The sequence below is a fragment of the Bufo gargarizans genome, chromosome 7, assembly GCF_014858855.1.
Source record: "Bufo gargarizans isolate SCDJY-AF-19 chromosome 7, ASM1485885v1, whole genome shotgun sequence".
NCBI classification, from domain to species: domain Eukaryota; kingdom Metazoa; phylum Chordata; class Amphibia; order Anura; family Bufonidae; genus Bufo; species Bufo gargarizans.
This window is the reverse complement of record NC_058086.1, coordinates 80,053,208-80,069,487: the sequence shown is the minus strand read 5'-3', so window position 1 is coordinate 80,069,487 and position 16,280 is coordinate 80,053,208. Positions and strand designations below refer to the sequence as shown.

The window sequence follows — 16,280 nt, the reverse complement described above, 5'->3', positions numbered from 1 at the left end:
GCCCCCCATTGTCTATGTGAATACCCCTTTAAAAACTGTATGTCCCTTGCGTGTCCCTTGTGGTAATCGCACTAGTTATATTAGCGTCATCGGGAAATCATTAATCGTTAAAATCACTATTTATTAATGAATTCCTGATGATGACAGTGGCGTCTCTAGCTTTCAAATTTTGGGGGGGGGGGGGGGGGCACACTGGGGGCCAGGACAAAAGTAGAGGGGGGCAGCTATAACAACGATACATGTACACAAGTACGCCTAGAAATGCTGGGATACTTTACACAATACCTACAACCGCAACAGGGAAGAAAAGTCCAGCTGTCTGTGGATGACACTTTTATAGAGAGGGGGATCTGTGGATGACACTGCTATGGGGGGGGATCTGTGGATGACGCATACCGTGTATAGCATCTTATGCTATATGTGTCATCCACAGATCCACCCCATGACAGTGTCATCCCCATTTCCCCCTCCATAAGTGTCATCCACAGATCTCCCTCCCCGCCTATCACAGGAGTGTACATTTGACATTTCTAAACCGTAATCCATATCCTGCAGTAACTTAAACTTTAAATCAGGAATAAGCGGCCGCTCATCTCTACTAGTACCTTAACCTAACACCACTCGGCTAACTTCGGTAACTGGGCCAGGCTACAGCCTACAGGTCCTGCCTGTTAGTTGTTATCGAGCGAGTGCTGATTTCTGCAGGTCAGAGGATACGGATTACAGTTTAGAAGAAATGTACACTACTGTTAGCGGTCCAGACCAGTGGCGGATCCAGAGCCTGGTCTCGGGAGGGGCACTTCCAGATTATTTTCTGTCCGCCGCCACAGAACAAGGGTGTTTATAGAACAGACTACACAGTGTAGAGGTATACTGTATATTGTGTGGCACAGTGTAGAGGTATACTGTGTGGCACAGTGTAGAGGTATACTGTGTGGCACAGTGTAGAGGTATACTGTGTGGCACAGTGTAGAGGTATACTGTGTGGCACAGTGTAGAGGTATACTGTGTGGCACAGTGTAGAGGTATACTGTGTGGCACAGTGTAGAGGTATACTGTGTGGCACAGTGTAGAGGTATACTGTGTGGCACAGTGTAGAGGTATACTGTGTGGCACAGTGTAGAGGTATACTGTGTGGCACAGTGTAGAGGTATACTGTGTGGCACAGTGTAGAGGTATACTGTGTGGCACAGTGTAGAGGTATACTGTGTGGCACAGCGTAGGCTATATGTCTATAACATAAACATATTTCACATGAACACTTAGTTACTTGGCTTGGCCCTTGGGGGTCTCGGTCGCCACTTCCACACTTGGCCGGGGGCTCGGCGGAGCAGATGTTGTGTTTTATCCTAATGAGAGAGATTTCATAATAAGGATTTGGAGAAGGGGCAGAGGGATAGCAGAGCAGGGAGAGGCCGGTGCTGCTACTAGGGAGCTCATACCATGGGGAGTAATAAAGCCCACCATTATGCCCCCCAGTAGAAATAATTCTCCTTATGTGACAGTGCAAAAAATACCCCCTTATGCACACAGTTGAGCTAATGTCCCCCATAATGTGCCAGTATAAAATACCCCTATATAGTGCCCCCAGTAAATGCCCCCATAGTGCTCCTCTCCCCCTTCCTCATAGTGCCCCCCATAATGTACCAGTATAAAATGCCCCAGTAGATGCCCTCAGTGTCCCCCATAATTTTGCAAGTATAAATTACCCCTTCTTAGTGCCCCCGTAGATGACTCCATAGTACTCCTCTCCCCCCTTCACCATAGTACCCACCATAATGTGTCCCAGTATAAAATGCTACTGTACAGAGCCCCCCCATATAAAACACCCCTTCTTTGTGTTGCCTCAGTAGATGCCTCTATAGTGCCCACCAATAATTTGCCAGTAATAAGCCCCCCATTACGTGCCAGTAATGGGACCCCCATTACGTGCCAGTAATGAGCCCCCCATTACGTGCCAGTAATGGGACCCCCATTACGTGCCAGTAATGGGACCCCCATTACGTGCCAGTAATGGGACCCCCATTACGTGCCAGTAATGGGACCCCCATTACGTGCCAGTAATGGGACCCCCCATTACGTGCCAGTAATGGGACCCCCCCATTACGTGCCAGTAATGGGACCCCCCCCATTACGTGCCAGTAATGGGACCCCCCCCCATTACGTGCCAGTAATGGGACCCCCCCCATTACGTGCCAGTAATGGGACCCCCCCCATTACGTGCCAGTAATGGGACCCCCCCCATTACGTGCCAGTAATGGGACCCCCCCCATTACGTGCCAGTAATGGGACCCCCCCCCATTACGTGCCAGTAATGGGACCCCCCCCCCATTACGTGCCAGTAATGGGACCCCCCCCCCCATTACGTGCCAGTAATGGGACCCCCCCCCCATTACGTGCCAGTAATGGGACCCCCCCCCCATTACGTGCCAGTAATGGGACCCCCCCCCCATTACGTGCCAGTAATGGGACCCCCCCCCCATTACGTGCCAGTAATGGGACCCCCCCCCATTACGTGCCAGTAATGGGACCCCCCCCCATTACGTGCCAGTAATGGGACCCCCCCCCATTACGTGCCAGTAATGGGACCCCCCCCATTACGTGCCAGTAATGGGACCCCCCCCCATTACGTGCCAGTAATGGGACCCCCCCCCATTACGTGCCAGTAATGGGACCCCCCCCCATTACGTGCCAGTAATGGGACCCCCCCATTACGTGCCAGTATGGGACCCCCCCCATTACGTGCCAGTAATGGGATCCCCCCCATTACGTGCCAGTAATGGGACCCCCCCCATTACGTGCCAGTAATGGGACCCCCCCCATTACGTGCCAGTAATGGGATCCCCCCCATTACGTGCCAGTAATGGGACCCCCCCCATTACGTGCCAGTAATGGGACCCCCCCCATTACGTGCCAGTAATGGGACCCCCCCGCCCCATTACGTGCCAGTAATGGGACCCCCCCGCCCCATTACGTGCCAGTAATGGGACCCCCCCCCCCCATTACGTGCCAGTAATGGGACCCCCCCCCCCATTACGTGCCAGTAATGGGACGACCCCCCCCCCCCCCCCATTACGTGCCAGTAATGGGACGACCCCCCCCCCCCCATTACGTGCCAGTAATGGGACCCCCCCCCCATTACGTGCCAGTAATGGGACCCCCCCCCACAATTACGTGCCAGTAATGGGACACCCCCCCCCCCCCCCCCCCAGCGATGACATCATCGCGCCGCCTGCACTGGCCTCTGATAGGCTGCAGGCACTAGGCCTGCAGCCTATCAGAGCAAGGGGAAGGGACACGCCTCTCCCTCCCCTGCACCGCCGCTGGCATAGGCAGAGTACTAAGGAGATGAGCGCAATGGAAGCGCTCATCTCCCTGTGCCCGGCGGGGGCGGGCACAGCATGATGTAGGGGGGGGGGGGCGTGGCCCGCCCCCCCCCCCCCCCCCCCCCCGGCGACGCCACTGGATGCTGATGGACCGTGACTCCCACAAGGGCTCATTATGAAAGGGCATAAGATTGAACAATGAACAGGCATTTGCTTATTCATGTGCCAATCATAGGGTCTACGATCAATAAGGAGCCAAAAGATAGCTCATTATTGATGGTCAGGTTTTAATGGATCTTACGACATTGGCACTAATGCTGTTTTGATATACAAACTACCAAGGGTGTTGTAATAAACGCACAGTAGTGAGACTAGAGTAGTTTTGATTTTAACACAGATGTAGTGCCAAGGTTACCCTGTACAGGACAATAAAAACACAGACACAGTGCAGTAAACTATAATAAAAAAATATATATTTTTAATACAGTAAATAAATATAAACAATTTTTTTTTTTTTTTTTTTTAATACATTTTCAAAACTGTGAGGGGAGGTGGACTGTCGTGGATTCAATGCTCTGGGGCTGACAATGGTAGCCCCCCTGTCCTGGCGATCCACTGAGGTGAAACTACGGGCCACAGGAAAGAATGCAGGGCGTAATTGCGGGGTGTGGATGGAGGTTGAAAAGAAGTAGGAGGAAAATACGGGGCAGGAGAAGAAAAAGAAGCAGAAGGAAACACATGCTTGGTTGGGGGCGGTGTATGATTTCCCATGACCCGTTCTCTAGCATGATCTTAAACTCATGCAACTGCTCGGGCGTCATTGAGTCCATTAAATGATCATGCTTAGCCCATAATGGTAGTTTGGGCTGCGTTGAAACGCCGACTCCGCCCCCTCCCAGCGGCGAATCAAGTCGGCACCAAACTCCATCTGATGTTGGGCAAAACCTTCTAGAGCGTCGGAAACGACCTCTACAAGGTTTGCATAATCGGCTCGATTTGGCCTACCGGATCTCTGCCCGCTCACCAGGGCTCTAAAATTTTGACGAAAACCTAAGAGCCTCTGTTGAGCGTAGGGACCCGGTAGGGGACCCGGATTATCCTGAGCCGATGCATGAGGGACAGGAGGGCTGGCGCTGGCAATCTGTTCCGGTTCAGCCTCAGGAGGTTGGTCAGGCTCCCGAGTGCTGCTGGCACTTCTGTAGGAAAAAAAAAAAGGAACGTTAGGAATTGTTCTTTAAATAAAACATCCATGTTCTATGCTATGTCTACCGTATACCATAGGGGGCTGGCCAAAACAGGGGAGCCAAACGCTACCCTGTCTCACACAGCCCCTTACACTCAGATGGAGAGAACAGTTGTCCATCTGACTGTAGGGGGCTGGCCAAAACAGGGGAGCCAAACGCTACCCTATCTCAGACAGCCCCTTTACAATTTATTTTTTAAACAGTTGTTATAAATATTTACCTTTTTGGTGCCATCGCCTTTCGTAGGATGTAGGTGGTCCCTGAGGTTCCTCTGGAGCCACTCGGGGCCTGAACCGCCTTGTTATAATCCCTCCTGAAGCGGTCCCGGATAGATCGCCAACGCGTTATAACCAGTTTGACTATCGTAAAAAACAATAAAAACTAAAATCAGCATGATGAAAGGAAAAGAACAATATTTTAATGTATTAAAATACATATTGTTTTACTTACCATATTTCTCCTGAGCCGCCACATTTAGAGCCCCCCAGGTCTCGAAAATTTCAGCACAGATGTCCCTCCAGAGCCGCTGGGTACGACGATAATCAGCGTGGTGGCGGTCGGAGTGGTCCCATAATGCTGTACGCGCCTCCACCAGTTGGATAAGGAGCAGGTTATCGATGGTCGGAACCCCGAACTCCTGATCTTCCCTGGTGGAGCCTACGGAACCCTGGAAAAAAAGGAAATACAAAATTTTATGTAAATCCTAATATCGAATGCAAATTAAAACTACTTAATTCAAGACTTACACATCTACGACCGCCACGCTCCTTCCCGCGGACTCTGGAGGTGACTGGGGGATCCTCGCTGGCGGCTCTAGGTGCAGATTGCTAAAACAAATATTTTTTTTTTTAGAAGACTGTACTTAAAATATAGATATATATAGAGATATATATATATATATATATATATATATATATATATATATATATATATATATATATATATATATATATATATATATATATATATATATATATATATATATCTATCTAATATTTCTTGACAGCCCCGATCCGGGCTTGGTCCACCTCCCCTGGACGCTGGCGATTCGGCAGGTGAGCCGGCCACTTCGGGAGAGCTCTCCGCAGATGAAGAAATCTATAATAAGAGCACATACTGATTATTTTTTTAATTTTTTTTTTAATGCTTACCTTTTTTAAATATAGATCTGGGCATGCCCACCGCAGATGTTTCTTTAAGTTTCATTTTTTTTTTTTTTTTTTTTGGGAACGACCCTAATAATAAAATTATTTAAAAAAACGAATCCGACAGGAGCCATAACCCCCCCCCCCCCCTTCCCAAGTGCCATAAACACACCCAGTGCCAGCAGCCCCCCACAATGACATCAGGCCCCCAGTTCCAAACAACCTTCCCACAGTGCCCTCAGCCCCCCCCCCCCCATGCCAGCAGCCCCTGCAGTGCCAGCAGCAAACACAGTTCCAGCCACAAACACCCCTGCAGTGCCATCAGCAACCACAGTTCCAGCCACAAACACCCCCGCAGTGCCAGAAGCACCGCACAGTTCCAGCCACAAAAACCCCTGCAGTGCCAGAAGCACCGCACAGTTCCAGCCACAAAAACCCCTGCAGTGCCAGAAGCACCGCACAGTTCCAACCACAAAAACCCCTGCAGTGCCAGCTACAAAAACCCCTGCAGTGCCAGCAGACCCCACAGTTCCAGCCACAAAAACCCCTGCAGTGCCAGAAGCACCGCACAGTTCCAGCCACAAACATCATTGCAGTGCCAGCAGACCCCCCCTCCCCCAGTTCCAGCCCCACACGCCCCCCCCCCCCCCCGTGCCAGAAGCCCCCCATAAAGGCAGCCCCCACCACCAGTGCCAGCGGCCCCCACTGTTCCAGGCACACACACCCCTTCCCAAGTGCCAGCAGCCCCCCCACCCTAGAAATAGAGAGATAGATGGATGGTAAAAAAAAGAAAGAGAGAAAAACAGACAAAACTTCATATACTTACCAGTCTCACCAAGTCGATAATCCATAATGGCCGACGATGAGGGGGAGGGACAGGAAGTTACTGGGCATGCGCAGAGACGTGAACAGTTTCTAACGCATCCGTGTCAAAGCCGAGCCAGGACAGACGGATCCGTCCCCATTGACTTCCATTGTAAGTCTGGACGGATCTGTTTTGGCTCCGCACGGCCAGGCAGACACCAAAACGCTGCAAGCTGCGTTCGGGTGTCCGCCTGCTGAGCGGAACGGAGGCCGAACGGTGCCATACTGATGCATTCTGAGCGGATCCTTATCCACTCAGAATGCATTGGGGCAGTACGGATCCGTTCGGGGCCGCTTGTGAGAGCCTTTAAACGGAACTCACAAGCGGAGCCCCGAACGCAAGTGTGAAAGTAGCCTTAGTCAGTCAGATAGCAGCTTGTTATTGTGGTACAGTTCCATAATGTAAAGAGGCAACAAATGCTGACTGCCATTCCCTGCGCTAACTCTATGTGACGTTCTCTGGAACCCAAAGGAACATTACGATTAGAAATTGGTCATTCTTTCTTGGTATCCAGGGCTGCTCCTAATGTTTTTGAGGGTCACCAGCAGGCCATCAATGATAATTTTTAAAGGGTGTGACGCCCTCCTTTATGTGTAATAAAGGGTGCATTGTAGTGCCTGTTCCTTGTCATTTTTGGCAGCCCTTTCACTTAGTGCATAGGCTTTATGAGTGTAGGAGTCCCACTACCTGAACTATTTTAGCACCATGTGAATGAGGCCCTCCTTTATGTGACATAGAGGCTGTATCTCTTCTTCCTTGTAATTTTTGGCAGCACTTACACTGTTCATACAATTGAATCTACAGGAAAGAATGTTTCCTAACAGTTTTTCATCTAAAAGTTTTTTTTGTTTTTTTTTTGAGGTGGGGTTTTGTCAGTTTTTTTTTCCTCAGTCTGTTAAAGTGGCGTTCAACTTGGACAACATGGTTCCCAGCAGCGACATTGGTGTCCAAGATGCATTCAGACATGGTCCCCCTGCTGATCGATTTCAGAGGTGTTTCCATCACTTTCAGACCTTTTCCTATGGTCCAGGCACCCTCCCCTCATCCGAGGAGGGGGTGCCTGGTTGTCTCCTATTGACTTCCATTATACTCGGGTGCTCGGCCAAACGCACGCATATCGCAATGCGTTCGGATCAAACACCCGAACACTTTGGTGCTCGCTCATCACTAGTATGTACTGGTTGCCCGTAGCAACCAATCAGATTCACCCTTTCATTTTTGATAGCTCCTCTGGAAAAATGAAAGGTGGAATCTGGTTGCTTTGGTAACTAAGCCAGTTCTACTTTACACCAGTTTAATAAATGACCCCAAATGTGTGTGTAGTTAAGATAGATAGGAGATGGAGATACAGATAAGCCGACAGGTAGAATAACATTAGATATATAGAGAGAGAGATACCCCTGAGGAAGCCAGGTTACTGGCGAAACATGTCGGTGGGGGGGGGGGGGGGGGGGGGCAGGTTTAGGTCTTAGTGTTGTTCTCCTGTCTTCAGCTTACTAAATCAGCAATTTAAGTAGAAACAATTCAGATCCTCCAGTGAGTCAGTGACTCAACTGATTACTGGTGAAAGGCTGTTAGTAATGGTGGTGGGGAGAGTGCACATCCCCACTCTAGGCAATAATAATAAAAACTACAATATCCAGTGTGAATTCAGGGAGTAGATATTTTAAAACACTTTATTTTTTGCTCACAAACTTTTTTTTTTTTTTTATACTAATGAAAGTTATATTTTATTTTGGTAAAATCTGGGTCAAGTTAGGTAATAAGCCCCTCGGGGCAAATTGTTGGTTCTATTTAGATACCTTTACCCAAATTGGGGCTTATTTTGGCATTGGCCGGTATATTGCGGACCCACTGTTTTGCAAGCCACAATATGGGCACAGACTGGCTTTGGTCGTGTGCATGTGGCATAAATCACTGATGAAGTGACACCTGAGGTGCTGTTGACTCTATGGTATCCCAGTTGGCCAGGGGTGTCATGTGACCGCTCCTCTGTAGATTGCTGTGATTCATGCTGGGATTTTAAATTTTTTACATTGCAGCTGCTCTACCCACACAGCCTCTCATCAATGGGAACATGCTATGCTGAATACATTAGAAAAATTATATATGCACAATATATCTCTCATAATACAAATACCTCTTGGCTTTAGTAATTGTCAGGGTCACTTTCTTTTTTTTTTTTTTTTTTCCTGTAGTGACCAACCCCTTTAGTTATTGTTTGTATCATAATAGGTAGGCATGCTGTGTAAATCACATGGTAGAAACACCCCAAAAATTCATTTTGATTTTAGGTTTTAATGCAATAAGGACACCAATTGAGTGAATGCTTTAGCAAGGCACTATATGTATACCCTTGAAGACTATCTTTTAGTATTACTGATTTTCATGTATTTAGGACTAATAAACACTTATCATAAGCTTTATTAAACCTATTGCAGCCTTCCATGGCTTCTATATACCACACCATATAAAAGTTGCTGAAAGCTGTTCCGTAATAAATTCCTCGAAGTAGCCATTTGATGTCATATTTCTCTGACACCCCCTGACCTCTAAGGATACTTTGATATAGGTGTGTTGCCAGGGAAGCAAGCTCTCTGTGGTGGCCCACATTTCCCAGACTGAACACTGCTTGTGACATCATTATGATTTATCCGATGCTGTAAGTCCTTGTCTGACTGCAGAGCTAATGTACTGCACTCACATAATGCTGTGAGTACATTAGTGTTTCCCATGTCAAACATGCTTGTGTGAAACTAGCCTAAACTGGTATATGCCCACGTTGGTAGTAAACTCCAAAGTGAACAGCACTCCAAGCATTAAGTTGGTTGGTTCCTGTCTTCTGTATTGTGTAGGGGTCCATTACAACATTTCTTTGAGATATGCTATTTAAATTCACAATTGTATATTCAACTAAAATATTTATTGTACAACTTTTTTTCTGTAGGCTTCTGGGGCACTGGGAAGAAGCTGCACATGATTTGGCAATGGCTTGTAAATTAGATTATGATGAAGAAGCAAGTGCTATGCTTAAGGAAGTGCAACCTCGTGTAAGTAGTATGTGTTATAATACATGGCCCAAACTATATGAACATCCAAACATAATGGGGGACATTTATCATATCAGATACATCAGTTTTGTGGCAAGTCTTAGGGCTCTTTCACACCTGCGTTCTTTTCTTCCGGCATAGAGTTCCGTCGTCGGGGCTCTATGCCGGAAGAATCCTGATCAGTTTTATCCTAATGCATTCTGAATGGAGAGAAATCCGTTCAGGATGCATCAGGATGTCTTCAGTTCAGGACCGGAACGTTTTTTGGCCGGAGAAAATACCGCAGCATGCTGCTCTTTTTGCTCCGGCCAAAAATCCTGAACACTTGCCGCAAGGCCGGAATTTAATGCCCATTGAAAGGCATTGATCCGGATCCGGCCTTAAGCTAAACGTCGTTTCGACGCATTGCCGGATCCGACGTTTAGCTTTTTCTGAATGGTTACCATGGCTGCCGGGCAGCATGGTAAAGTGTAGTGGGGAGTGGTATACTTACCGTCCGTGCGGCTCCTCGGGGCGCTCTGACGTCATTCTGGAGCGCCCCGGGAGCCGCACGGACTGTAAGTATACTGCTCCCCACTACTACTATGGCAACCAGCTAGTGTGAAAGTAGCCTAAGTGGTATAATTAGGGAACTGATCTGTCCCTGTTAAAGCCCTAAGGGGTTTATATCCTGGCCCTGATTGGGTCTACACATGGAGCACTTGCCCTGATAAGGGTGACCCCCATTCAGGACCTGTCCCTCAAATAGAATGCCCTAAGAACGCAATCAGGGCAATATAAATTGGGCACTGAAATGGCATAGTTGTGGAAAATTTGCAGTTTTCAGTCTGCATATTAAATTCTGTAAAGCATCTGTGCGGTAAAAGTGCTCACCATACTCCTAGATTAATACTTAGATGGGTGAAGTATCCAAAACTTTGGGGTTTACCTTTACCTCTATTGCTCTGCAAACTTGACATGGCTCCCAATAACCACTCCAGCAAAATCTGTGCTCCAAAGCCAGATACGTTCCTTCCCTTCTGAGCCATGCAATGTGCCCAGGCAGCAGGTAACAGCCACATATGTTATTTCCATACCGGGACGAACCCAGATAGGAATTGATGGGGTATGTTTGGTGGCACACACTGATTATTAGTCATTGAAATGGTGTAATTGTTAAAATTTGCTGTTTTCAATATACACCTTTCAGTTTGCATTAACTTTAGAAAAACACCTTTGAGGTCTAAATGCTCTCCACTCCTCTAGATGAATTCCTTGAGGGGTGTAGTTTCCAAAAGGGTTTCAGCTGTTATAGTACCTCAAGGGTTCTGTAAATGCAAAATGGGACCTGTAAGAGCCATTCTAGCAAAATCTGTGCTCCTAAAGCCAAATTGCCAGTGCGTCACTTCTGAGCCCTGGCGCTTGAATAGGCAGCAGATTGGGGTCACCGGTGGGGTATTGCCATAACAATTTATGGAGTGTTTGGCTTCAGTGCAACAAGCTTGTCGCACCATATTTGCCAATGAAATCACATATGTGAAAAAATTGCAGTTGTCACTGCACCATCTACTGTGCCTTTTCTTTGGAATATCACCTGTAGGGTCAAAATGCTCACTAGACCCCTAGAGAGTTGCAAGATGTTTTTTTGGGGGATGTTTCTTACGTTCTTGTACCTCAAGGCATCTGTAAACCTGGAATGATAAAAAATGGCTGGCTCACAGTAATTTGCATTTAATTTTTCTAGTACATATACATAAAGTTAATTTTGTATAAGGTCTCTTTAAATGCAGAGCTCTCGCATGTAAAAAATAAAAATACAAAATAGCAGCTTCCTTACAGTTTCTTCACTCTGGGCGTGTGGTTTATAGTACCGTTAGTTTTATGCTCTGTTGTCTGTTATTCAGTGATAGGCCTATGACACACTCTGTTGACTTGTTTAAATGTATCCACGTTCATAGACAGATCGCTACAACAGTCTACACGTCTCCCAGCGCATGCGTACTCAACCTGCTTATAGAAGTCTTTTCTTTGGTACTGATAAGCCTCTGTCCACACCACCTGTTCAGTGGCTGCCAACCAGACGCGTTTTGGAACTATACTGTTCCTTCCTCAGTGGTATTGAAAAAATAATGCATGAATTCTAGGACCCAACCTTCAGATTTTTTAACTAGTTTAGGTAAAAACTAATATCTCGACCGGATCATCATTTGGGAAACTTTCTTATACATCAACTGGTAGATTCATAAACCTTAGTTCGCATTATGTGTTTTCCTCCTTTGTCATAATAAAAGATATGATTTTCCCTATATTCTTCTCTATCAACATTATAAAGACAAACTATAGGCCGGTAAGTTTAACATCTGTTGTGGGTAAGGCTACTTTCACACACTCATTTTGTGCGGATCAGTTCAGATAATACAACCGTCTGCATCTGTTCAGAACGGATCCGGTTGTATTATCTTTAACCCTTTAACCACTTCAACCCCGCTAGCTAAAACCCCCTTAATGACCAGGCCACTTTTTACACTTCTGCACTACACTACTTTCACCGTTTATCGCTCGGTCATGCAACTTACCACCCAAATGAATTTTACCTCCTTTTCTTCTCACTAATAGAGCTTTCATTTGGTGGTATTTTATTGCTGCTGACATTTTTACTTTTTTTGTTATTAATCAAAATGCAACGATTTTTTTGCAAAAAAAATGACTTTTCACTTTCAGCTGTAAAATTTTGCAAAAAAAACGACATCCATATATAAATTTTTTGCCAAATTTATTTTTCTACATGTCTTTGATAAAAAAAATAAAAATGTTTGGGCAAAAAAAAAAAAAATGGTTTGGGTAAAAGTTATAGCGTTTACACACTATGGTACAAAAATGTGAATTTCCGCTTTTTGAAACAGCTCTGACTTTCTGAGCACCTGTCATGATTCCTGAGATTCTACAATGCCCAAACAGTAGAAAAACCCCACAAATGACCCCGTTTCGGAAAGTAGACACCCTAAGGTATTCGCTGATGGGCATAGTGAGTTCATAGAACTTTTTATTTTTTGTCACAAGTTAGCGGAAAATGATGATGATTTTTATTTTTTTATTTTTTCCTTACAAAGTCTCATATTCCACTAACTTGCGACAAAAAATAAAAAATTCTAGGAACTCGCCATGCCCCTCACGGAATACCTTGGGGTGTCTTCTTTCCAAAATGGGGTCACTTGTGGCGTCGTTATACTGCCCTGGCAATTTAGGGGCCCAAATGTGTGAGAAGTACTTTGCAATCAAAATGTGTAAAAAATGGCCTGCGAAATCCGAAAGGTGCACTTTGGAATATGTGCCCCTTTGCCCACCTTGGCTGCAAAAAAGTGTCACACATCTGGTATCGCTGTACTCAGGAGAAGTTGGGGAATGTGTTTTGGGGTGTCATTTTACATATACCCATGCTGGGTGAGAGAAATATCTTGGCAAAAGACAACTTTTCCCTTTTTTTTTACAAAGTTGGCATTTGACCAAGATATTTATCTCACCCAGCATGAGTATATGTAAAATGACACCCCAAAACACATTCCCCAGCTTCTCCTGAGTACGGCGATACCAGATGTGTGACACTTTTGCGCATCTAGGCTGCAAAAGTGCCCAAATTCCTTTTAGGAGGGCATTTTTAGACATTTGGATCCCAGACTTCTTCTCACGCTTTAGGGCCCCTAAAAAGCCAGGGCAGTATAAATACCCCACATTTGACCCCACTTTGGAAAGAAGACACCCCAAGGTATTCAATGAGGGGCATGGCGAGTTCATAGAAATGTATTTTTTTGGCATAAGTTAGCGGAAATTGATTTTTTTTTTTTTTTTTTTTTTTCTCAGTGTCTCGCTTTCTGCTAACTTAGAACAAAAATTTAAATCTTTCATGGACTCAATATGCCCCTCAGCGAATACCTTGGGGTGTCTTCTTTCCAAAATGGGGTCAGTTGTGGGGTGTTTGTACTGCCCTGGCATTTGAGGGTCTCCGCAATCATTACATGTATGGCCAACATTAGGAGTTTCTGCTATTCTCCTTATATTGAGCACAGGTAATGAGATTATTTTTTTCCGTTCAGCCTCTGGGCTGAAAGAAAAAAATTAACGGCACAGATTTCTTCATTCGCATCGATCAGTGTGGATGAAAAAATCTCTGCCAAAAAAAAAAAAAGAGGGGAAAGGCGTCTGCCCAACATCCGCCCAACATCCATACCCACTTAGCTCGTATGCCCTGGCAAACCAGATTTCTCCATTCACATCAATCGATGTGGATGAATAAACCATTGCCGGGATTTTTTTACATACAAAGTGTTTGCCAAAGCATAGGAACGCCGCCTCCTTCTCAGCTCGTATGCCTCGGCAAACGTATATGTTACTGCAGAGTAGAAATCTCGTCTTGCAGCGCCGCATACACCGACTAGCGTGTAATCTGACAGTAGCGCAATGCTTCTGTCAGAATGCACATCAGTGCTGCAGCTAGTCGATCGGTTGGTCCACCTGGAAGGTAAAAAAAGAAGAAAAAAAAAAGGCCGCAACGCAATAATTTTATTAACTTTGGAACAGAACATATAAACTTTAACTTTTTGAACTAAACATTAACCTTTTTGCTTACAGTTTTTTTTTTTTTTTGTTTTTTTTTGTTTTTTTTTTACTTTTTATAGAACAAACCTCTCCTTCCCCATGGGTCAATGTGCAAAGCGCAAATCGCCCAAAGATGTGGCGAAGTGCGTTATGCACTTTGTCCCAGGTGAAAGGAGACGTTTGCAGCAGCTGTGTGAGTGTATGGGCCCTAATAGCCCTGTGTGCCTGTCCTGGTGAGATGATCCCTATGCTAGGTGTACCTGTGTGTGGTACTTCCGGAAACACTCCCCTAAGCATAGGGCAGGGTGGTCAGGACAGAAATAGCGGGTGTCACGCCTTATTCCACTCCTGCTACAGACACGACATCTTTTTCAGGGTGACGGTTGGGTTGAGGTACCAGCTACGACATTGGGGAAATGTCGCTCGTGTAGACGGCTAACTACACTGGTGGATGGGGCCACGGAACCTCATGGGTACAGGAGGTTCTCGATGATCTCTTCCTGAAATTTGAGGAAGGATCGTGTTCTCCCAGCCTTACTGTAGAGAACAAAACTATTATACAGAGCCAATTGAATTAAATATACAGACACCTTCTTATACCAGCATCTGGTTCTGCGGGAAACTAAATACGGAGACAACATCTGGTCATTGAAGTCCACCCCTCCCATGTGAAGGTTATAGTCGTGGACTGAGAGGGGCTTTTCAATGACAATTTTGTGGAGCCGGTCAAAAGCAGGGTGGCCTCTGGGACGGGAGGTGCTGTTATCACTAAAGTGCAGGAAACGCAGGATGGTCTCAAATCGTGTCCTGGACATAGCAGCAGAGAACATGGGCATGTGATGAATTGGGTTCGTGGACCAATATGACCGCAATTCATGCTTTTTAGTTAGACCCATGTTGAGGAGAAGGCCCAAAGAAAATGTTATTTCGGAAACTTGGACTGGTTTCCACCAGAAAGGCTGGGCATAAAAGCTTCCCGGGTTAGCAGTTATAAATTGTGTGGCATACCGATTTGTTTCTGACACAACTAAGTCTAAGGGCTCCGCAGTCAAGAACAGCTAAAAAAAATCCCAGGGCCGAACCGATGTGAGCTGTCTCAACCCGAACTCCAGACTGGGCGGTGAAAGGGGGAACTACAGGTGCGGCTGAAGTTGGGGACTGCCAATCATGGTTTGCCAGCACCTCAGGGATTCTAGGGGCTCTACGGGCACGTCTTTGCGGTGGCTGCGACGGGGCCACTACTGCACGTGCCACCGTACCAGCTTCAACTGCCCTTCTGGTGCTCGCTACTTCACCATGTTCTACAGCAGTGCTGGTACTAGGTCCAGGAAGGGCTGCGCTGCTGGTGTATGCCTCACCACGTAATCCGACAGCACCAGCCCCACTCTGCTGCTCTTGAAGCGGATCCTGCACAACCTGCGGTCTAGCGACACGGGGCCGGGTACGCTTGGTGCTATCAGGGACCTCAGCCTCCTCGTCCGAACTTTGGGTCAGAGAGCCACTGCTTTCTACAGGTTCTTATTCTGACCCGCTAGATTCATCAGATGAGGGTTCCCATTCCTCATCCGACTGGGTCAGAAGCCTATAGGCCTCTTCAGAAGAATACCCCCTGTTTGACATTTGGGCAACTAAATTTAGGGGTTTTCCCTGAGACTACCCAAGAAAAAAAAGCAAGCCTGTCTTACAAATGGGAGGCTAGCGAAGTACCGGAGGCCGCTGCAGTTGATAAAAAAATATCAAAACTGATTTTTTTTTATCGCCGCAGCGTGTGTAAAGTGAATGTGCAGTGATCAAAAAAATATATTTTTTGTCACTGCGGTGGGGCCGGCATGGGTGAACTGCGTTTTGGGTGGAGGGTGAACTAAAGTGACACTAATACAATTATAGATCTGACCGTGATCAGTTTTGATCACTTCCAGATACTATAAAAGTACAAACGCTGATTAGCGATACGCTAATCAGCGAATAACGGACTGCGGTGCGGTGGGCTGGGCGCTAACTGATCCCTAAACTACCTAACCAAGGGGCCTAAACTATACCTAAAACCTAACGGTCAATACCAGTGAAAAAAAAGTGAC

The 16,280-nt window shown here is 46.4% G+C and overlaps 1 protein-coding gene across 1 annotated transcript in view; it reads left to right on the top strand.

Moving 5' to 3' along the window:
- The window catches only part of ST13 (ST13 Hsp70 interacting protein), a 165,096-nt gene that overhangs the window by 98,345 nt on the left and 50,471 nt on the right, over positions 1 to 16,280 (top strand). The window contains exon 8 of the mRNA XM_044302140.1: positions 9,528 to 9,630. Coding sequence (XP_044158075.1) covers positions 9,528 to 9,630 — 103 coding nt within the window. The remainder of the gene's footprint in view (positions 1 to 9,527; positions 9,631 to 16,280) is intronic.